A 25,549-nucleotide genomic window follows, 5' to 3' on the forward strand; every position below is an offset into this window, starting at 1 on the left:
TTTATTTTTCAAATCAATGGAAAACAGTGAAACTTATGATTTTTTTAGTACAAATATCTTTGGGATTATGGAAAAAGCTTTAAAATGACATATTACAAAGTTTGGTATACTCATTTATTGTTAATATAATTGCAAAAAAGGTCGGAATTGCAAAAAAAAATATTTTCGCAATAACTGTTGTAAAAATTAGTGTACAGGTTTGAAATTTTTGTAAAATGAGGGTTCTTTGGTGCTTAATATCTGACAATTTCAAAACGATTCATTCAATTGTTTAAATTTTATTCGAATTGTTTATCTCAGAGAGCATTTTTTTTGTAATACCATAAGTCAGAAAAAAATGATGTTAGAACCATTCCACAGGTGTCAAATGGAAGAGCATGGGCTATATTTTCAACTTGGTTTAAAAAAAGCGAATAAAAAATGCATTTATTAGTAATAAATAATTATGCAAAAGTATCGTAAATCTGTCCTTATAAACGTTTTGAATACTAACTTTTTCCAAAAAAATTAACTTTTTTACCCTGTTTTAGGTGCACAACTACCAGTAATGTTATTTATATCATAATTGATAAAAAAATTTAATAAATATATATAATTTCTTATAAAACAAAATAAAAAGTTTATAAGGAAAGATTTACGATACTTTTGCATAATTATTTATTACTAATAAATGCATTTTTTATTCGCTTTTTTTCAACCCAGTTGAAAATATAGCTCGTGCTCTTTCATTTGACATGTGTGGAATGGTTCTAACGTCATTTTTTTCTGACTTATGTTATTGCAAAAAAATGCTCTCTAGGATAAACAATTTGAATAAAATTTAAACAATTGAATGAGTCGCTTTGAAATTTTTAGCACATATTAAGCACCAAAAAACCCTTATATGACAAAAATTTCAAAGCTGTACACTAATTTTTACAATAGATTACACCTTTTTTCGTAATTATATTAACAATAAATGAGTATATCAAACTTTGTAATACGTCATTTTAAAGCTTTTTCCATAATCTCAAGGATATTTGTACTAAAAAAACCATAAGTTTCACTGTTTTCCATTGATTTGAAAAAAACAGGGAAAATGCCATTTTTTGACACTTAATTGTTTATAAATAAAAATGGCCGCCAGATCCTACGCAGGAAATAGTTACAATTTGCTCTTACAGGTATTACCTGTCGAAATAACGCTTCAGTACCCTGGCTGCTCGAGTGTCATGGGAAAAACCTTATTACCCTGGACTAATGTGTTTGTTGCTTTGAATGTTGTTGAAATGTTGAATTTATTTCCTATTGTTTTAAGTTTCTCGGATAGTCCTTTTATATATGGTATTGATATTTTCCTCGTATTATTTCTTGTGAATGTTGTAGGATCCCGTTCTAAGTTGTTCTGTTTCATTCGATCCAATCTTGACAATTCCGTATTTATAAATGATAAAGGATAATCATTTTAACAATTGTTTTTCTTCTAAAAATGAATTTTCGTTAGAACAAGTAATTTTGGCTCTATCATATAAGGATTTAATGATTCCCTTTCTAACGTTGATGTAGTGATTTAATTTTTTTTAATCTATGATCTGAAGAAATCTTTAGGGACGCTTTCGACGACAGACAAGAGGGAGTAAGATTAGGTGCAGAAGTAATCCACAATATCAGATACGCAAACGATACAGCCGATCTTGCAAAAAATTTACAAGATCTCCTGACCTGAGCAAATCTAGTCACTGAAGCAAGTTATCGAAGTTATTTCAATTATTATGTGTCCAACCGTCTTAATTTAAAAAATAACAAGCAGTGTCAGAAAAAAATTATTTTATTTTGAATGTTTTAATAAATTTATATTATAGTAATAGTCTTGAATCCCGCGTACCAAATAAAAGATTATTAATAACAAGCTGAAAATTTGTACATAGCTTGTCGGTGTCGAGTCGGGAAAACTTTGATGTATGGGAACACGGGAATCTTTAATTGTGGAATATGATAAACGTGTCATCCGCTCAAGTTCATGATTGTGAAAAATAGAAGACTGTTTTTAAGTTTATTCAATAGCCAACGTTACAACATATGAAAAAATGTTTGTCCGACAAAAATGTTGGACATTCTAACCAGTCCGACATGTAGAACATGTCAAATGACAGGAATTATCTTTGTGATAAATAGCAGTTTGATTTTTGCATGAGAGTTTAATGAAAGGATAAAAAATCAATTGGAACTTCTTTCCGACAAAATTCATGAGAAATTTTCGTAGTCCGATGTTCGAAACCTGTAAGATATAGACAGTTTCGAACGTCGGACTACGAGAATTCCAATGAATTTTGTCGGATTGTCGGACAGAACTTGTAATTGATTTTTTACCCTTTCATTAAACTCTCATGCAAAAATCAGACTGTTATTTATCACCAACATAATAGTGCTGTCGCCAGGGAGGTAAAACGGCCTCCTTTATTCAGATGAACTTATCCAAGTTTTTTATGTATTTTGACCCGTAGAACACGAATTTTTTGGGTAACAGTTGATCCGGATGTCGATAAGTTTGTTATAAACAAAGAACTTAAAGAATTTCATAACAGCGATTTTTCGCAAAACAAAACATTTTTTTGTATTTTTTGGGCCATTCTAAGCAAAAAATGTTCCTAAAAGTTTTTTCGTAGGATGCATAGTTTTCGAGATAAACGCGGTTAAACTTTCAAAAAATCGAAAAATTGCCATTTTATTTTTGAACCCGAATAACTTTTGATTAAAAAATAAAATAGCAATTCTGCTTACTGCATTTGAAAGTTCAAACCAAATTATATCGGTTTTGGTTACTTGCATTGCTAAAAATTATTTTTTTATTGTCAAACAAAGCTATAAACAAATAGTGTTTTAATGAGTTTTAATGCATGCTACGTACTAATTGCCTGTTTGTAGACGCGCCTACTCGTTAGATTTGATATGGGAGATGCATTGAAAATATCACTCAAGCTCTACTTGTTTATAGCTTTGTTTAACCCTCGTAAGGCGGTGCTTAGATTCTTACGTAAACAACGGTGCGGGGTGCATTTGCACCCCATCCGTATATCCCGTTTTTTATATGTGAACGTCGGGGAGATTGATTTGAAAGATAATTAGGACTTGTTTATTATACTATGAAACATAATTTTGCAAACAAAGTACTCATTTCTTCTTTAAAAAAAAATTATTATCGTTGCAAGACAAACAGGAAATTTTTCACAGAGTGAGCAACACAAAGTTTTTACACAAAATACAGTTATGCCGGGACTTTCGGTCTTTTTTCTCTGACATAACTAATACACCGACCTTGTCCCGTAGGTTAGTTAGTTCCAGGTGGAACATCAAAAACGTCCAATTCAGGATATGGAATTTTCATCATTTGCACCATACAGTCATTTTTTCCAAAAAAGCACGAAACGCAAAGAGTTTTAAATGCTGTAATGGGTGGAATGCGTTTAGAATTGAATTTAATGCGAATAAAAAAATGGACAAAAATCAAAAAAAATTATTAAAAAAGATAGGTGAGAAAAACGAGGTCTGGGGTACAGCTGCACCCCGCACCGCCTTACGAGGGTTAACAATTAAAAAATTATTTTTAGGAATGCAAATAATCAAAACCGGTATAATTTGACATTTGACTTGAACTTTCAAATGCGGTAAGCAGAATTGTTATTTTATTTTTTAATCAAAAGTTATTCGGGTTCAAAAATGGCAATTTTTCGATTTTTTGAAAGTTCAACCGCGTTTATCTCGAAAACTATGCATCCCACGAAAAAACTTGTAATGACATTTTTTGCTTAGAATTACCCAAAACATACAAAAAAGTGTTTTTCCGCAAATCGCCAGGAAATTTTGACATTCCTGTCAAAATTTCTTGAAGAAGGACTTCCTTACTGTAAGGAAATGTCATTTCCTTACTGTAAGGAAATGATATTTCCGTACAGTTGTTAGTGTTCTATTTATAAGCGTCAAGTTTGACAATTCAACCTCAATACGTTTCCATAGTAACCCAAGTAATTTTATTAGGAATTTCAAAGCACCATTTATTTGGGAATAAAATTATCGCGTTTTTTTTTAAATCAATTAATATCTGTCGAATTTTAAACGATTTGCGGAAAAATAGTATGTTTACCTCGTAGGAAAAGCCACATTCCTGGACTCTGTGTTGCTAAGTCTCGGCTTGCGCCTCGACTTAGCAATCTTCACAGTCGTCCAGGAATGTTAAGCTTTTCCTACCCGGTAAACAATGTACTATTGTTTTGCGAATAATCGCTGTTATATAATTCCTCAAGTTCTTTGTTAATAACAAATTGCTCGACATCCGGATCAACTGTTACCCAAAGAATTCGTGTTCTGCGGGTCAAAATATATACATAAAAAACTTGGGTAAGTCCATCTGAATAAAGGAGGCCGTTGTACCCCACCCTGGCGACAGGACTATAATTCCTGTCATGTGACATGTTCTACGTGTCGGACTGGTTAAAATGCCTAAAATTTTTTCATATATTATATAACGTTGTCTATTGAAAAAACTTAAAAACAGCCTACTGTTTTTCACAATCATAAACTTGTCCGGATGACACGGTTATCATGTTCCACAATTAAGCTTCCCCTGTTCCAGTGTTCCCATACATCAAAGTTTGTCCGACTCGACACCATAAAGCTATGAACAAATTTTTATCTTGCTAATTCCGGGACAAACTAGATAATTTAATTTTCCTAGACTTACCGTTAAAAACTGTACTAGACATCGAAACAGCAGTCGAAAAGCTAACAAAGAATATACAAGAAGCATCTTGGTTAGCCACTACAAACTATGAAACACCTCTAGGCAAAAGTGGAATATCCCCTACAATTAAAGAAAAAATTGCTGTCAAAAGACAATTACGGAAACAATGGCAACAGGCAAGGACTGGTGAAAACAAGAAGAAACTTAATAAAGTAACCAAAGAATTGAAACAACTAATTCAAGAAGAGCTAAACCAAGGCATTCAAGACTATCTAGAAAGTCTTACACCTACAGAAGCAACGGAATATTCATTATGGAAAGCAACAAGAAAACTCAAAACGCAACAATTTCCAAATCCACCAATCAAAACAATACATGGACCAGAAGCAATAAAGAAAAAGCTGAAGTCTTCGCGGAACACCTAAAAAATGTATTTAAACCATTTCCTTCCGAGGTATCCACCGCAGAAGAAAAAGAAATAATGGACTACCTAGATGCCCCCTTTCAAATGGACTTGCCTCTACATAAATTTACTGTAAAAGAAGTCAAACACATTGTAAAGCATGAAATCAACATAAAAAAGGCAGCTGGATTCGATCTAATTTCTGGAAAAATCCTACAAGAGTTACCTGAAAAATGTTACAAACTTATAACCTTCATACTCAACGCAATGCTAAGGACGAGTTACTTCCCCTGCACCTGGAAGGTTGCACAAATCATCATGATCCCTAAGCCCGGAAAAAACCAGAAGTCGTCTCCTCATATAGGCCAATAAGCCTGCTCCCAATGTTATCCAAAGTTTTCGAAAAGCTCTATGCCAGTAGGCTCGAAATAATAATAAATTTAAAAAAATTGATTCCAGATCATCAGTTTGGATTTCGAAAAAAGCACGGAACAATTGAGCAGGTGCACAGATTAGCTAACCAAATCTACAGGGATCTGAACGGTAAAAGATATTGCTCAGCAGCCTTCTTGGATATATCACTGGCATTTGACAAAGTGTGGCATAGCGGCTTACAATTTAAATTGAAAGAACTCTTATCCTATCCCCACTATCTACTACTAAAATCCTACCTTTCAGACAGACATTTCTTCGTGAAACAAGGGAGTGAACTTACTGCATTACATCCAATATATTCTGGCGTTCCTCAAGGCAGCGTCTTGGGACCTATATTGTTTCTCCTTTATACAGCTGATCTGCCAAGAACAAGAACCACCACTGTAGCAACATTCGCTGATGACGCAGCGGTCTTGGCATCCCACACCAATCCGGCCTCAGCCTCAAAGAACCTTCAGACAAACCTTGATAAAATCCAAACGTGGCTAAAAAGATGGCGTATCAGAGTTAATGAAACGAAATCTACACAAGTGACATTCACTTTACGCAGAGAAACATGTCCACCAGTAAAAATCAACGACTACTACCTCCCACAAGCTGACGATGCTAAATATCTTGGCATGCATTTGGACCGACGGATGACTTGGAAGAAACATATATTCACCAAAAGAAAACAGCTAGGCCTTAAATTTAGCAAAATGTATTGGCTGATTGGACGCAAATTTAAATTATCATTGGACAACAAAATACTGTTGTATAAGGCCATTCTCAAACCTGTGTGGACATATGGTATACAACTTTGGGGAACCGCCAGTAATTCCAACATTGAGGTCCTTCAAATATTCCAAAACAAAGTGTTGCGAACCATCGTCGATGCACCTTTCTACATCCGCAACAGGGTCATTCCACACGACGTCAAGTTGGAATCCATCAAGGAAGTGATCTACCAGTTCAGTGTTCGTTACAGTAAAAGAGTGTCAGTGCATCCTAACGTGTTGGCCAACCGCCTAAACGTGCCCGATGTCAACGAAGTGCGTAGACTTGGACGCCTGCTACCTGCCGACCTGTCTACAGGACTCAGATAAGTTTTAGCTTTTAAGGACATATAGACACCAATAAGTACTCTCATTGTCAAAAAAACACTAAATTTAAATTTAGCTAGTTCTTTAAAGGAGATCACTCACTGGAGTGATACTCTACATGTCAATCTCACATTTGTCAAAGCAAACGCTTATTGCCCTTCCGGCAGATTGCAGAATTCAATAGGGGTTATATAAAAAAAATCTTGCTATTAATAATCTTTTATTTGGTACTCGGGATCCAGGACTATAATAAATAATAAAAAAGCTAAAAAATGTTTTATCTGCTATAAATAATTCTGTTTATTAGTTGTTATTAATTGAATTTTGCCATATCGATTTTATCTTATGTTTAGTGACCTAGATCAAAAAGTAGAACTGCATTTTTAGCTATCAATTAGCTATCGGGTTTTTGTTGTGCCAGGTGCTGTCTATCACATGCTGAAATATCAGGATCGATATGAAAGCGAAGGTATTTCGGATATTTATTTCGTTAAATCATCCTGAATTCCTTGTTAACTTTTGATCCCAATGTGGGCAGCAGGGCGAAAAACTTTTTAATTGGTCGTTACAAAATAATGAGTTCGAATTCGCTGTTGACGCCGGCCTCAGAGGTATGTAGTTTTTGTGATATTTCTCGTACGCGTGTTTAGATAAAAAATTTAATGTATATACAGTGCGGTGGAATAAGTGTTGCCCCCCCTGTTAACTTGTTTTTTTAAGAATATAAGCAAAACGCTCGGACAGGTCGATTTTTAAACTAACCATAGTGAATTATAGCATCAACGTTTCGAACTTTACGCGATTCCTCTTCAGGTGACAGCCATAACTTTGATTTTTTTAACTGGGAAAGTACATCATGTGACACCTCATTTAAAAGCTCTTAAAATACTGAGTTCAAAAATGTATAATAATTTAATCCTGTTTGAGAGCGTAGGCGAAAAATTTCGGTCGAATTCTTTCTAAATGCAATCATTTTTTTCGAATCCTGAAAAAACCAATAAATATTTTTAAAAAATTTAAACGCAGAATGAAATATTACAGTATTCTCGATGGTCTAAAGTCCCTGAGAACTTCTATAATGTTGATTTTAATAAGTCACAGTGGTCGAAAAAAGAGAAAATTTAGTGTGATTTTTAATTTCAAATATATCATTCAAAAGAAACTTTTTGTTTATTCTAAGGGACTGTCAGCCCTCGGTAATAATCTAATCTTTCATTCTGCGCTTAATTTTTCAAAAACACTTATTAGTTTTCTCAGAATTCGAACAAAATAAATGCGTTTAAAAAGAGTTCGACCGAAATTTTGGGCCTGCGATCTCAAAAAGGATTATATTATTATACATTTTTGAAATCAGTATTTTAAAATCTGTTAAATGAGGTGTCACATGATGTACTTTACCATTTAAAAAAATCAAAGTTATGCCTGTCACCTGAAGAGGGATCGCGTAAAGTTCGAAACGTTGATGATATAATATACTATGGTTAGTTAAAAATTGGCCTGTCCGAGCGTTTTGCTTATATTCTTAAAATAAAGAAGTTAACGGGGGGGGGGGCCTTTGACCCTGTCTAACGCCTTACGATAATCTATAAAGCATATGTACAGTGGAATATTGAATTCCCTAGATTTTTCGATTATCTGTCTTATATTCAACAGGTGTTCTCGTGTACCTCTTTGGTAAATCCAGTTTGCTCTTGTGGAATTTCTCTCTGTAGGTACATTATGTAGTAGTTGGTCTTACTATTAATCGGTATATTCTCAGCTACGCTTTCCCGGATAAAAGCTTAGACTTTAATAGACTTCCAGTCTTTCTTATTTCCTTTTTCTTTTTGCTAGTCTTGCGCTTATCCTGTTCTTCCCGTGGCTATGCCCTTCAAAAACTACTCCTAATATGGAAGTTCATTGATCTTATCAAGCTCATAAACTTTATCATCGGTTTTTGTTTTCAAATTTTTTTCCATATATCTGTTTTGTACCTTTGAAGACTTGGTACAGTGCAACCTCTGAAAGCTACTATCATATAGTGACCATTTGCATATAACGACCGATTCTGAATGTCCGGTCACTAGAAATGGAAATATCTATTCCTCTATACCTCTTCATACCGACCATTCTTTTAAACGACCACTGGAACCCACCATAGGGAAGTAAATCCACTAATGGACGTTAGAGATCACTTTTTCCATTAACACTCTGTTTCTTATAATATATCAGAGGTTTTGAGACACCTTGTAGGGAGAAAAAGGCACAAAGGTGAGTATACCTCGAAATTATGTTGTAGTCTCGTAGTTTGTGAATATTTTATTTTTTTAATTTCTCTGATATCTTTAATAACAAAGAATCTAGACGGTATTAGTCTTTAATCCTAGAATACGGGTCATTCTTAAATTTTACGACGCTCATAATACATTGGGCATTTTTGTCCACTCTCGTTTATTTTAACGATTTCCCCAATTGAATACCTTCCACATTAGTATTGAGCTTGATAATGTAGCGGAAGGTTGTTATAATTTCCAATTCTAAGACCATTTTTCGTCACTTGGTTCGTAAATTTTACGAAAGTCCCGTGTTTATGTCATATAATAAATCAGCTGGCTATTATTGTTTGTATTTTGATTTTGAGTGTTTTAGTTACAAAAAATTAAGGTAAATTGTTTTTTCATTCTCATTACATAATATACTATTTAATATTTGAGCTTTTCTTATTAGCATGTCAAATACAAAGTTTTTGTCCGCAAAACAACTGGAGGAGGAAGTGTCACGTATTATGAAAGGGGAAGAAAGTGATCCAGATCCGTTTGAAGATAGTGATAGTAACTGGGAAGAGGACAATTTGCAAACTGAATCCTATGGCTCCGATAGCAGTCATGGCGATAAACAGATACAACCCCGTAAGTTTACGTCGAAATATTCGCCAAGACATAGTTGAAATCCTCAACATAACTAAATCCCGGTTCCCGGTTCCTAGTCCCCGGTTCAAATCCTGGACGATTCATATTCTTTTTTTTTTGGTATCGTTTTAATAAAATTTTTTTAAAAGTGGTAGGTAAGAAAGTTAGTTTAATATTTAAATAAAATACAAATAACCTGTTAAGTATATTTATTTCGTTGAAATTATATAACAGAAGAAGTATAACTTCTTACGTGCGTACAAAGTACACATACATTCTTTTTTTTAATGTGTAGGGGGATCAGTAGAAGCTTAAGTTCAAGATTTTGGGGTCGCCACCCTTGTCTCCCGGCCGCCATCTTGGAAGAGGGGTGCAAAGGGTTTTCGCGCTCTATATCTCGTAAACTACCAACCCTATGGAAAATCTAATAAAACAAAATGTAGCAAATTAAATTTTCTACAATTTTGTTTCTATAACTTTTTATCGTCAAGAAGTGACCAACAAAAAAGATATAAACAAAAATAAGTACACAAGTTTCGTTTTGGAGGTTATAACTTTTTTTCAGTTCATTTTACAATACAATAACATTATAGCAATTTTATATAGGGTATTTAGGCGAACTATTTCTACTATAAAGGTGTTTAATTCTATTTATTTATCTAGTAGTCTAAGGGCTGGGAGCGGATTTTGTGCGTGATAAGTAATATGGAAAAACTATACGGGGATATGTTGAATTAGTTGTGTACATGACTTTCATTAACGGCCGGAAACCAGAGTTGGGGCCGAGGGTAGTTATAAGGGGTCAAAGTCGCGGAATTTATTATTTTTTTTATGACGCTCATGATCGAGATAGTGCACCAAAATTTCGGAATAAGTAGGTCATGACGTACCTAAGTAAAATCTCTAGGGGCTCAACGCTGCGTGGCCGACAAAGGGGTGGGGGTAGGGGTGAATATAAAAAATATAACGGTTTTTTTGCGATGTTCGTGATTGAGATAGTGCACCAAAATTTGGGTATAAGTAGACCATGACATAAATAATTAAAATCCCCAGAGCCGGAAACCAGACTGGGGAAGGAAGGTAGTTATAAGGGGTCAAAGTTCCGTTTTTATTATTTTTTTTGTGACGTTCATGATCGAGATAGCGCGCCAAAATTTGGGAATAAGTAGGTCATGACGTAACTAAGTAAAATCTCCAGGAGTGGAACGCTGCGTGGTCGACAAAGGGGTGGGGCAGGGGTGAATTTAAAAAAATGTAAGGGTTTTTTTGCGACGTTCGTGATTGAGATAGTGCACCAAAATTTGGAAATAAGTAGACCATGACATAACTAAGTACCCACATAACAATTTCATGTTCTTAGTAGATTCATAGAACATACTTTTCAGAAAAAGTATATACTGAGAATGTGCGTAATTACCATTGCGAATGTGCAGAGCAGATACTGAGTATATACTACATTACAGTACTTAAACGTTCTATGTATATACTTAGAATGTACTACCGCACTTCTTTTCAGTATATACCAAGAATGTTCTTTTTAGAACATTCCAAGGACGTGCTATAAACCTTCTATGTGTATACTTAGAACATACTACCGCACATCCTTTTAGTTTATACCAAGAAGGTACTTTTTAGAATATTCCAAGGAAGTGCTATAAACCTTCTATTTATATACTAAGAACGTACTACCGCACATCTTTGTATGGGAAGAATATTATATTTTTAAGAATATTCTAAGAAAGTGCTATCAAGTGCTATATTGCTTAGAAGTATGTTTTCAGCATCACCTAATCTCATCTTAGGTTCTACGGGTTCTACCAAATATCTATTTACATATTTTAATTGCAAATGAGAATGTAGTTAGTACCTACATTCTACAATATTACTTAAAAAGTAAGTACATATTTATAAATTTTAGTTATTTATATAAATCATTATATAATATTTAGCTAAACTAAACTATGCATAATAAGTAACTAAAATTTATATAATACTTATATGTACTTACCTATTTAAGTAATATTGAGTTATCAAAATAGATTATATGTATTTTGAAGCACCGCAAACAAAATAAACAGATTATGTATGTTCTTTAGTCCTAGTCCTACTACTACATCATTCGCCTTCATCCTTAACACTGCATAGATCGAGATCCATAGATGATACAAATAATGAAATAACGCCTGTTTTCTTTTTCATATTTTACGGTTTTTTCCTATCCCTGCTGATCCATTCACGTAAGAATAGAAATGGTCAGAATATGATGGGGGAGGGGGGGAGGGTTATGAATGTATTGTGGAATAACAAAATCGGTGTTGCCAAACGGAGAGAAATTTCCCTTTTTGCGGGAATTTTCAACATAAAAGGTGATAAAGGGAAAAAGTTAACTCAAAAGGGAATTATTGTTCCAGTCCAAATTGTAAAATATTAAGAAAAAATCAAAATATTTGAAAATAATTCAACATATCTTCTCAGATTTTGTAAACAGGAGGGAAGTTTTTTTTTATAAAAGTGGGAATTTTTAAGGTAAGTTGACGGAAAAAGCTTACTCGACGGTTGGCAACGCCAAAGCCTTTGGTTGCTTTGGTTGTGCAGTTTGGCACGTTTTGGTTCTGCGAAATGGCCTATTGAATTGAATGTACCTAAATTCAAATTCCAAGGATGTAAAAATACTAATGATTCATGATAAACTCGAAATGGTAAAGTCATTTCAATTATGAAAACGAATTTTTAATAGTATCTATGTAAACGTTAATACAATTAATGTTTAAACTTTTTTACCCTACAACAATTTTGAAATGAAATTCGTCCAATACTACCTACATACATAAATTTTATTAATTATGTATTCTAAAAAATAACGAAGTTGATAATCTATAAGGCTAATATTATACTTCCTATACATACAAATTATTTTTAAGATATTTTAAAAGTATCTACTTATAAGTATGTGTTAAGAATGTACTTATAAGTATGTGTTAAGAATATTCGATAAAGGTATATTCTAAGAATAAACTTTTACGAATATTCCGAGATCCTACGTACACGAATATACTTAGTATATTCGGTACGAGAATATACTCTGAAGTATATGCAAAGAACATGAAATTTAGAATGTTTTTTAAGGTAGATGCTATGCTTGTACTACACATATACTAAAAAGAATATACTCCGACGAATGTTGGTTGTATATGCTTAGAACATGATGCGAACATCATTGTTATGTGGGTAATATCCCCAGAGGCGGAAACCAGAGTGGCGGACGAGGGTAGTTATAAGGGGTAAAAGTTGCGGTTTTTATTATTTTTTTTTGTGGCGCTCATGATGGAGACAGTGCACCAAAATTTGGGAGTAAGTAGGTTATGACGTAACTAAGTAAAATCTTCAGGGGCGGAACGCTGCTTGGGGTACAAAGGGGTGGTAGGCAGGGGTGAGTATAAAAATATATGGGGGTTTTTTTGCCGTTCGTGATCGAGATAGTGCACCAAAATTTGAGAAGAAGTAGATCATGACATTACTAAGTAAAATCTCCAGGGGCGGAACGCTGCGTGGGGGACAAATGTTGTGCCGGGTCACAAAAAAATAATGGACACTGCGACTTTGACCCCTTAAAACTACCCTCATCCCCAACTCTGGTTTCCGGCTCTGGGGATTTTACTTAGCTAAGTCATGGTCTACTTATTCCCAAATTTTGGTGCACTATCTCAATCTAGCACCTCGCAAAAAACCCCTTATATTTTTTATATTCACACTTACCCCCACCCCTTTATCGGCCACGCAGCGATCCACCCCTAGAGATTGTACTTAGTTACCTCATGACCTACTTATTCCCAAATTTTGGTGCACTATCTCGATCATGAGCGTCACCAAAAAAATAATAAAAACGGCGATTTTGACCCCTTATAACTACCCTCGGCCCCAACTCTGGTTTCCGGCCGTTGGTGAACGTCATGTACACAACTAATTCAACATATCCCCGTATAGTTTTTCCATATTACTTATCACGCACAAAATTCGCTTCTATCTCTCCGACTATAGGTTTTACAGCGCTCCAAACTTGACCAGATTCTAGAATGCTCATAGGGATACAATAAAAACAAAACGTTAGGCTTACTTTTCTATCTTAATATTTTTTGAAGTGAAAACTTTTTTAGGGACGTTGTGCACTTTTTAGATGGGGAAAAAGTGTTGAATTAGCGACCGGCATTGCTTCTGCTAAATAAATTTTTGAAGTGAAAACTTCTGTAGAAACGTTGTGCCCTTTTTAGATGGGAAAAATATTGAATTAGCGACCGTCATCCCGACCGTCATTGCTTCGACGAAACAAATTTTTGAAGTGAAAACTTCTTTAGGGACGTTGTGCACCTTTTAGATGTGGAAAAAGTATTGAATTAGCGACCGTCATCGCGACCGTCATTGCTTCGACGAAATAATGTTATGAAGTGAAAACTTTTTAGGGACGTTTGCTCTTTTTAGATGGGAAAAAGTATTGAATTAGCGACCGTCATCGCGACCGTCATCGCGACCGTCATTGCTTTGACGAAATACATTTTTGAAGTGAACACTTCATTAAGGACGTTGTGCACTTTTTAGATGGGGAAAAAGTATTAAATTAGCGACCGTCATTGGTTCGACGAAATAAATTTTTTAAGTGAAAACTTTTTAGGGACGTTGTGCACTTTTTAGATAGGAAGAAAGTATTGAGTTTGCGACCGTCATCACTTTTCCGGACTAAATTTCGTACGTATATATATTATGTGTATGTATACATCAATAGCATAGAACGTACGCAACGCGTATATAGTATAGGTATAGCACTTCTTTTTTGATGGGGAAAAGTATTGAGCTCGTAATTTATATACTATAAGAAGTTTTCACTTCTGTCGGCACTCCCATGAGTGCTTTAATTTTTTTTTCATACAATTTGTTATGATTTTAACATTCCTATGCTATTATTAATCTATTTTACCTTCGGGTATTATCCCGTTTTATTTTTAATCTATTTTTTTTGTTTGAGGACAAATTCGCCGGTCCAGAAGAAGAATGACGCAACCGCAAAATGCAAAATTCTTCAGAAGAGCAAAAAAACGATTTTTAAATATTTAAAATATTGATTAAATGAAGAGTAATCGTCCAGGAGCATCGGTATGGCGTTTGTATTTGACAACGATGGCTTTTATTTTCATCGATATTAGTTCAAATTTCATTATCTTAATTTAATAGCCCCATTTTCAACACTATCTACAGTTGCGTCATTATGCATCTGAAACAAGGTTTAACATAGCGCGTATTTCAGTAACGACGCAACTACCCTAGAATGTGCTCAGCACATTTTTACAGTTCGGTTTTGTTGTATCATCTTTACATAGTATTTTAGAAGTTAATTGCGCAATAAACAGGAATTGACAAAATTTGTAGTTACGTCATTTTTCTTCCGTACTCGACTGAATATCTGTCTGCTATTGGTTTTATTATTATAATTTATCCTAGGTGGCACAGCAGTCGGACCCCCTATTCTTAACTTATTCTTACAGTAACTGTCGCCTTAGTACTATAACTTGATAACTCCAAAATTGACGTTTTTGAGATCACTAGTTCACAAGATGTATTTTATTTGCCTCCATATTGTGTAAAAACTTGATATCTCACTTCAAACGGGTTAAGTATTTATTTATGATTGACGAAAGTTGATAAAAACTCAAATGCTACTAATATTCAGTGCTAAAACTTGACAAGATAAGTTATCAAGCTATTATTTAATCGAAATAATCGTGAATACGACATACACTGAATGCTATAACTAGATAACTCGAGTTATCTAGTTTTAGCACGTGTTTCTCTGAAACCATTGAACTTACCACATAATTGCTATCGGTTTATTCGGTTCATTTTAATGCAAGAATTCGAGAATTGTTAGCAGATCTGGCAACCCCCATGGCAGAGGGCTAATTTTCAACAAAATGATGTTTAAAATATTAGTTGTGTTAAAAAGTTCACTTATATGCGACTTAGCACAACATGCGACATTACCAAATGTTAACATTATGGTAGTGCTAAAAGTTGATAACTTTAATTTTGCATGTTTTTTTCCATATTGGAAAACAAATTTGCACCATATTCCTAAATAGATCAGTTGCCAAAGAGTTAAGGAACAGTATTTTAGAGCTGCAGAGTGAATTCCTCATTTACCAACATCATGGGAGCAGCACAAATATCTTAAAAATCTTTAAACCCGTTTATCTCAGAACTACTAATTTCGAGTTATCAAGTTATAGTATTAAGGCGACGAGTTGTGCTACCTATTTGGCCACGTGCAGTCGTATTAAAAATTGTGAAAAGTATTTTGAGTTTTATGGATAATACTATTGAGAGTCTTGTGGGTAAAATTTATATTTTTGTAAGAGCATTGTATTATAGATATTAGATAAGCATTTTGTGTTTTTTGTAAGAGCGCCTCATGAATGGTGGTTATTTTATTTGTAAGAAACCTCTAGAGAAAATTATTTGTCAGTGGGAAAGTCGAGCTATCTTTACTCACTGTTGTCAGCGAACGTGTTTCGTCTCTTTATATGGCGGAAGTAAAGACGATTTTCTGGAAACTCTGAGATACAAACGATTCGCTAAAACAGTGACAAAAAATGCATTTATTCTCTTCTCACTTCCTCCAACACAAGATGCAGCCCGTTTCCACAGACTCCGAGTGTATCACCAGATTCAGTCATGGCTCAGTAAACATTGTGATCCAAAAAATTGGGTTTGGAAAAAGCATGAAAAATTTTGGATACCAATCCAAACTTCCAAGCCTCCAGTACCCCCGAGCTTATGAAATTCATCTTTAGCAGATGCAATGGAAACTGGAAGTGCATGTGGTTGCCGAAAAAGCAGACCTCAAATGTTCAGCAGTGTGCCTCTATTGTGGTGGTGAAGATTGCAGCAACATCGTGGACATAGCAACATTAATTATTGAAAAAAATGAATTGGTAAATGAAATACCGGCAATGACGCCTACTCTAACTCTCATCATACCACAAAAATTCACGTCGGATACTGATTCAGATCTTGACCGCAGCGTGGGCCTCGATTTTTGACCCTTCGCTTCGTTATCGAACGTATTCGCTTCGTATACTAAACAGATACGAAACGAATACGTTCGATAACGAAGCGAAGGGTCAAAAATCGAGGCCCTGGACCATCGAAAAAATGAAAAAAATAATAACTATGATAGATCTTTTTCAACATATAATAATAAATATTATTTTGTCTGGAAATTGTCCGGGGATTAGGCCTATTGAGGATACCACACAAAAAACGCGCCTCCAGACTCTACCTCATAGGTGGCCGGGAAAAGGGTCAAAAACAGCTTAGTAATAGAATAGGAATGTTAAAGTTATAATAAATAAGTATATAAATAGAAAAGTAAGCTAAAGGTTTTGTTTTTATTGTATTCCTGTATTGTATTGTGAGAATTCGAGAATCTGGTTAAGTTTGGAGCGCTGTAAAACCTAGATATATAAATAAAATTAAACAACTTATAGTGGAAATTGTGCGTTGAAAAATCCTCTATAAAATCGCTATGATGATATTTTATTGTAAAATGAACGGAAAAAGTTATAACCTCCAAAAGAAAACTTCTTACAAAATTTTCTCTTATATTTGTTTATAACTTTTTTGTTGGTCACTTTACGATATTTATTTTTATTTAGCGTATGGCTTAAGTATATCACAGAATATATTTAGATTTATGCATTATACAATGCATCACAAACAGATGTCCAATTTTTTTTATATATTCGATTGACCCTTCGGTTGCCATTACAAAGTCTATAGGGTCGCCTGTGTATGCTCTGCGTGGGCAGTCCTGAACAATGTGACTGATCGTCTGTCTTGCAGCGCCGCAGTCACAAGAAGGCGAGGGGAGTTTACCCCATCTGTGGAGGGAGTCGGCGCATCTTCCACAGTTTGTTCGAATTCGATTAAGGGCTGCCCAAATCTTACGGGGACGTTCAAATTCGCCAGGTTTCCCTATGATGTCCGGTAGACTATGGTAATGCGGATCTGTCCTACTTTCCCAATCTTCTCTCCATCGGGTATTTAAGTCAAAGTTGGATTGCTGCAGCGCTTGAGCAGATTGTAGAGGGGGTAACCTGGATCGGAGACGGTTTCCAAGAATATCGGGGATGTCGTTGTGGACTAGAAGCTGGCGACTGTCCATTATTTTGTTATATTCTTTAACCAATGCATGTTCGCGGCGTAGGTTGGGTGGTGCTATATTACTAAGGGTAGGTAGCCACATTGTAGGGGTGGGCTTAATTGTGCCTGTTATCATACGCATAGTACGGTTTAGTTGGGTGTCGACCAGGTGGGTATGCCTGCTATTTAGCCACACTGGAGCACAGTATTCTGCCACCGGATATATCAGGCCAAGAGCAGAGGATCTTAATGTTGATGCTGTGGACCCCCATGTAGTGCCGCAGAGTTTCTGTATTATATTGTTGCGTGTTTTCAATTTTGCTGCTGTTTTCGTCAGGTGTTCTCTGAATGTGAGCGTTCTGTCTAGAGTAACCCCAAGGTATTTCGGGTATTTATTGTGTTTTAACAGCTTGTTATTAAAATACACTCGCAATTCTCTGTTTGCCAACTTGTTGTTTAGATGAAAAGCTGATACTTCAGTTTTTGTAGTACTTGGCTGTAGTCTCCATTTCTTAAGGTATTCGCTGAGGATGGATAAGTCATTCGTGAGAGTGATTTCTGTAGTTTCTAAAGATTGGTGGCTTATTGCAAGGGTCCAGTCGTCAGCATATCCAAACTTCCGAGATTCGGTTTCAGGCATGTCAGCAATATAGAGGCTGAAAAGTAAAGGGGCAAGGACAGAACCCTGTGGAAGACCATTGTTAAGTTTCATCTGTCTACTCGTCTCCTTTCCCATTATAACCTGGAAGGCTCTGTTGGTCAGCATGTTGTCAATGAGGTTAATTATCTTTCTGCAGGGGATAATGCGGGCCAGTTTATATATTAATCCCTGTCTCCAAACAGTATCATATGCTGCTGTTAGATCTATAAATACTGTTGCTGTCTTTTGTTTCTTTTGAAAACTAGCTTCTATAAAAGTTGTTAATGACAGCACTTGGTCCGTACAGCTTCGATGAGGGCGGAAGCCAGCTTGTTCAATGGGGACATTTTCTAGTATCCTGTGACTAATTCTGTTGAGGAGAAGCTTTTCTAATAGTTTATATACCATGCTGAGTAGAGCTATGGGGCGGTAGTTTTCTGGCTTATCGTTTGATTTGCCCGGTTTCGGAATTGCAATTATCTTTGTTCGCTTAAGTGAGAAAGGAATGTTACCTGACTGAAGTATATCATTAAAGAACATTGCAAGCCACTGTTTCGTGTATGCACCACTGTGTATCAAGAACTCTGGATGGATACCATCAAAGCCAGGTGCTTTACCTGATTTCATTTCTTTCAGCGCATGTGTGATTTCAGAAATAAGTATTCTTGCTGAATATTCGGAGTTCGTTCTGTTCATTTGTTTTAATGCCCTTAAGTCTCTTTTCACGTTGGTAGTATGTGTTCGATCTCGTGGAGCTCTGGATAGAGATACTATATGGGAGGCAACCTTGTTAGGAGACATTTTAGACTCTCTGGATTCCAGCTGGTTAGCTCCTCCAATTTTCCGCAACAAGGACCATGCCTGCCGGCTTGATTTTTTGAAGTCAAGGTTTTCGACAGTCTTTATCCATTTTTGGCGTCTAGCTGTATCGATGTTGTGTAAAAGCTCATCGGCTATTTCTCGGTCACCACTTTCGAGAAACTTCATGTATAAGTCTTCACATGTTTCAGTCCATCCAGGCACATATTCTTTGCGATACCCCCTAGGGATGGTTTTCTTGGCAGTGCTTATTACTGCGCCCACAAACCTCTCATAATGTTTGCTGGTTGGAGGGACCCAGCTCAAGGTCCGGTCTAGTTGTTCAGAGAACTTCTTCCAGTTTGCTTTTCTAAGATTCCACCTGGGTCGAGGATATGATCTAATTATTGGAATTGATATTCCGATGGTGATAAGCACCGGACGATGTTGAGTATGTGGGAAGTCTGCAAGGACACTTCTCGCAGTTGTTAGTGGTCTGTCATTGGTATCTTTTGAGACAAAACATAGGTCTGGGTTATATTCTTTTCTCCATGCAGCTGATTTAAATGTTCCTCTGTCTTTGGCATCAAAAACTAGGTATGTGTTTTGCTCTTCGGACCATTCGGCAGACGAACGAAAAACAAAAACAATATCCTGCCAACATCACAGATCACAAACTTTACGATAAAAAGTAATAGATATAAAATTATAGAAAATTTAATTTGCTACATTTTATATGTAATTAACTTTTCTGTATGGTTGCTAGTTTAGGGGATACAGCGCGCAAGCCCTTTGCACCCCTTTTTCCAAGATGGCGACCGGAGGACAAGGGCGGCGACCCCAAAAACTTGAATTTAAGCTTGTACTGAACCCCATACACATTAAAAAATAAAATTGACTCCTCTAAGAAATGCAACCCTAAATGTAACATTTCAATGGACTATATCGTGAGTGGCCGGCTGTAGATTACTTAAGCTCTTTCAGACGATCACTCTTATTTTGCGACCAGATTTTGATTCCTCCAAGGTGGTCGCCATTGGAAGATTTTAATGTACTTCTGTGCTGTCTTACCTCTCGCTATGGGTATAAGGGCTTATTTGTTTCTATTTTCATACTTGTTGCAGCCTCCAAAATATGCCAATACTTACAGACTGGAACCGATTAATCATTTTAATTCAGAAAAGGTTGACAATATTTTAAAGGAAATTATGTTGGAAGCATTGGAAAATTTGAACTACGATCCAGAACAGTGTGCCAAACAAGCTAAATGGGCTTCATTGATGATAAAATCCAAAGTTAAAGAATTAAATTTTGACAGGTAATGTTCGTGTTTCATTTTCTAACCACATTGTTTTATGTTTAAAATACCCAAATCAGTTAGCATTTCTACTCATTTATAGAATATTTTCATCCTTTTCGCTTTTCAAAATTCTGCCTTTGGTAATTAACGAACGAGCCAGCTTAAAATTCTTCGATTACATGGGTAGTATACAAGAAATAACACAAAAGGCAAGTACAATAAATTAATACTTGGTCTGTATCAATCGCTGGGCAAAGTGCCCCTTTTTCGAGCAAGGAAATCTATGTTCACTTAAAGTGAATCTATTAATATCCACCTATGTTGCTTCAATTTTAAAATTTAATATTACATACATATAAATATGTAACGTACATTTACATTTTTATTATTACATGTAAAGGTTTAATTAACCAAAATATGGACTAGTTTCAACTACAAAATTAGAATGTTTCACTGACGATGGTCTGACTAGACCGAAACCGTTCTGAAGATTTGTATATTTGGATGGTCTTTAAATTCTTTAAATAAATTATACCATCATACACTCGAAGTATTTTACTTCTTTGCAGGTTTTTTAAACTATGGTATACAGCCAACTACTAGGATTTTTCCTTTTAATTTTTTAATGAATTAACGATTATCTGGCAGGAGTACTACTCAGGTCAACTTACACATCCGAGGTTACAAAAATTACCATCAAGCTGAAAATTGGCAGGATTGTTCAAAATACCATCATAAATGAAATCTAAAAAGTCCTCATAAATCCGACCCTAAAACTAAAAAATTTACGCGGGTCAAAGGTCAACAAATATGGTTTTTAGCGATTTTCAGCGAAACTGTAAGTTTTATCATAAAATTAGTTCTAAAAGATGTAGATTAGATAACTATCTATAAAAAATGTCTTATTACTTTTTTTCCTAAGAGCCACCGTTTTTATTCAAAAAGTTGTAATCGTCATAATATGCGCACACGTTTCCACACCACCTTTGAGGTAGTGTACTTGGTGCTTTTTTTAACGTGGTTTCCCCAGTAGGCCTATTTCACGGATCTGTTACGATTCTGTTTAATTTGAAGCTATTGAATAATTGATGTTGGCAAGGGTTAAAAATGATAAAAGTTATAAAAAGCGGTATAAATTAAAAAAAAAAAAGGAAATTTATCCAACCGGTTCATAATTTTCTAATACTTCTGCTTCCTCTTCTCCTTGTTCTTCTTGTTCTTCTTCATCTTCTAGTTCTTCTTCTTCTTGTTCATCCTAGGTGCAAGTAAATTGCCACAATAATGACACATCGCATGGCTCCTCGATAGAATCAAATGAATCCTCAATTGTTGGTGATTCAACATTGGAGCACCACCGGTTTTGACAATTGAGTGCATACTACCGAACAAAACAGTTCAACTTTTTTGCAACCACATATCCCCAGTCTTTTGGATCTAGCTGATATCCAAGCCACACTTGAACTTGGTAATATACCCGAAAAAGATGTTGATGAGCAGCCGCTGAGGTTGGAGGAAGACAAGATAATTGCACTTGTTTTTTATTTCGAGTATTTTTAAAGAAACATGCATATCGAAACTTTCTAAGTACGTAGTTTTTTTAGGCGCTCCATACATAGAGAGAAGAAAGCTAATTCCGTTGAAAATAACTTATTGTGGAGTTAATTTAGTTTTTTTAGAAACTTCAGCACATTCAAGTAATATACAAATAAATAAAAGGAAGATAACGGTGTAATTTGCATAAAAGTAAACAAATTAAATTTGCATAAAGTTTATTGTATATTGAAATGTTATTAGTACTTAGCAATAAACATTTTGCCTAGAAAGTTAGCTTTCATTATTATGTTAAAACCCTTCTGGGAAAAGAATAGGTAGGGTGATTAGATTAGCCGACGTACCGATAGAACGTGTTTATTCCGACAAAACCTATCTTTACAAATTGAATAAGACGCATAAGTAAGAAGAATTATTATAAGTTAATACTTTGTCATATCAATTTACTATTTTTGTTGGGAATAAGCCGTAAAATTGAAATAATAATTCTTATTATTTTTGCGTTCCATTCACTTTGTAAAGATTTTTTTGTTGGCACTGTAATATAATACAGCTTATACATTGCATCCCTCGGTAGACCGCAAGCTGTATAGTAGAAACATTATTATATTTATAATATCTTATATTATAATGTGTAAAAAAAGTTAACTTGACCGATAGAATATTATGTTTACTTTTATTACAGCTTCAGTGATGTATATACGTGGTGTACTAATACATATTATGACGATTAGAACTCTTTCAATTCTTTGAATCGTTGTGTCTCAAAATCGGTGGCTCTTACGAAAAACAGTATTAAAATATTTTTTATAGATAATTATCTAATCTTCATTTTTTGTTAGAACTAATTTTAAGATAAAACTTACAGTTTCGCTGAAAATCGCTAAAAACCATATTTGGTGACCAATCCGCGTAAATTTTTATGAGGACAGAAACAGAAAAAATGTGCAGGAGTAATTTACAGAGAAAAAATTAAAGAAATAACAAATGGGGAAGTGTCCAAAGTACCATAAAAAAAACATAAAGCTAGGGCATACAAGTTACAACCAATACAAAAAAAAATGATGAATTTGAAATAATTTATAGAAAAGGAATATTTTCAAGAAAATATAATTTTTATTTAGACAGCTTTTGGAATTGGTTTTATTGCAACCTTTTTTCTTCTTCCTGACGAAAAAAGAAGGAAGGTCCAGAACTATATGGTTGATGACATGGAATTTGACCTGAAAACTATGAATGTAAGACAATGGAGGAGAAAGATACAAGAGAGGTCTGAAAGGAAGTACATAGCCAGATAGGCAAAGACACATCCAAGGTTATGATGCCAAAAGGAGAAGAAGAAGTTATTACAACCTTATTTTTGCTCTAATTTTTCCCATTGCTACATACACAGCTGAATCATAGACTCTCAAAAAAATGATCGAAGGTAGATCGAAACCTTCGAAATGTGGGTCGGTAGAAAAATTCTACCCATGTTCTGGACAAAACATAGAACCAATCTGCATTTTCTGGAAGAGCTGCATATAAAAGACAGTCTATTAAATTAAAAAAGCATACCTTTCAGGGCAGCAGTCAACAAAGTCAGAATAGCCATGTTAGTCTCCAACATCCGTAACGGATAGGCACCATAAGAAGAAGATACCTAAAGAATACCTACTTCGGCCACACAGCCAGAAGTACTTATATGGAATCATCTGATATTCCTTATTATTACGTGCGGATTATTTAAAAAAAAATGAATACAAAAAGTCAAACAATATATATTTTAAAGCAATTTAATAACAAATACATAACAAAATTAATAAAACAATAAAGTATTTAAAAAACAAATTGAAATTAATTGTTTTAGAGTTAATAGCATAAAAAATTTCAATCTAAACGAATAATGTTTAAATTGTTTTTATTATTTTTTTTGTTTCTTTTTGGTAGTCAATGTTGTCACCTCTAGTCCTTATGCAATCTTCAGTTTGCGTGGGCATGCTCCTAATCAAATTATCACCATTTTGTTGTGGTAGGTTGCTCCATTCTTCAAGAGCAGCTTGTACTAGCCGTGCGGTGTTTTGTGGATTTTTTGAAAATAGCACATTTTGTCAATTCCCAATGTTCCAGTTTTGGTGGTGAGGACACCAAATTAGGCGACCAATCTTGTGCTTCCTGGATAACTCGTGAACCCTTAACTGTCTCCTGATGTATACTTATTGGCACGAACTCTTCTTCTTATCGTTTCAACTGAAACAGTTACACCTGTAGCTACCAAAAGCTGCCTTTGGAGCTGCTGGTTAGAAACGGTTGGGTGTCTCCAGCTGATTGGACAATTAAACGATCGTGGCGAGCCGTTATTACTTTTTGGCGACTTTCCCTTGATTTATTTTTGAGGTTTCCTAGTTCCTGTTACCTAGCATAGGTTTTGGACAGATCTCTCTGTGTTACGCCTAGCTCTGCAGCTATGTCCCTCTGAGAACATTACTTGCTCCACAAGACCAATAATATTTCCCCGTTGTAAGTTCTATAACTCTACAGGAGGCATATTTTAGTTTTTGGACGCAAAACTTGGTTTATTTATTTTCGTTCAATTTGCAACTCAAGCAATTAACCTATAGTGTACAGAGCTGTACTATCTGATTGTCTTATCGATTTTCAATAAAACCTTTATTCTTCGCACCAATAACAAGTTTTTTCAAAAGAAATATATATATATATATATATATATATATTTATATATATATATATATATATATATATATATATATATATATATATATATATATATATATATATATATATATATATATATATATATAACATCGGTTTACAACGTTCTTCGACGTCTTCCGATTTCCAATCTCCATCTCGTTCTGTCATTCCATAGATCGTCCTCGAGTTCTCTGTCCCTGATTTGTCTATCAACTCATTCTCTCCAACTTCTTCTAGGCCTTCCTGGTCTGCGCCTTCCTCTTGGTTGCCATTCGAGGATTTGTTTTGGTATTCTATTCTCCGGCATTCTCCTTACGTGTCCGTACCAGCTGAGTTGTTTCGTCGTGATGTCGTCAACAATAGTATGTGTAACCCCCAAGATTTCTCGGACTCCCTCGTTTGTTATTCTGTCGCGTCTAGATATTCCCGCTGAACGGCGCCAGAAGTCCATTTCTGTAAAAAATAAATAAATATTGTTTTGAAATACATGGTGATTCCATAAAAGTTTGGGTGTGTGTATAATATAAATATGATTATAGTCTTTTTATTATTAAGAATTTTATTTTTTACCTTGTGTAATTTTTATTAATTTCAGATATAAAATTATAAGCATCGTTTCAATAGGAGAAAAACACGATCACAGCCTGACAATGGTTTGTAAATTTTTCTGGGATAGCGACAAAGATGGGTTTTCCTCTTATACAACGGAAAATACGCACGTTTATGGAGTGGCGTTGTGTTTTGGACTATATTATGAATAAATTACTGTTTAATTATTACATACATACTGTATATTGTTTTAAGTTAAGAGTAAATTGGTACACAACAACCGGAACTCATTAATCTGATTC

At 34.8% G+C, this 25,549-nt stretch overlaps 1 protein-coding gene across 1 annotated transcript; it reads left to right on the forward strand.

The window, feature by feature from the left end:
- Positions 1–7,008: 7,008 nt before the first annotated feature.
- LOC114333856 (dynein light chain Tctex-type 5-A) lies at positions 7,009–25,533 on the forward strand. The gene is made up of 3 exons (XM_050644387.1): positions 7,009–7,248; positions 20,278–20,471; positions 25,294–25,533. The coding sequence occupies exons 1-3, from the start codon at positions 7,213–7,215 to the stop codon at positions 25,457–25,459; spliced, it is 396 nt and encodes a 131-aa protein (XP_050500344.1). The 5' UTR covers positions 7,009–7,212; the 3' UTR covers positions 25,460–25,533.
- Positions 25,534–25,549: the final 16 nt, after the last annotated feature.

Source organism: Diabrotica virgifera, chromosome 2, assembly GCF_917563875.1.
Source record: "Diabrotica virgifera virgifera chromosome 2, PGI_DIABVI_V3a".
NCBI classification, from domain to species: Eukaryota; Metazoa; Arthropoda; class Insecta; order Coleoptera; family Chrysomelidae; genus Diabrotica; species Diabrotica virgifera.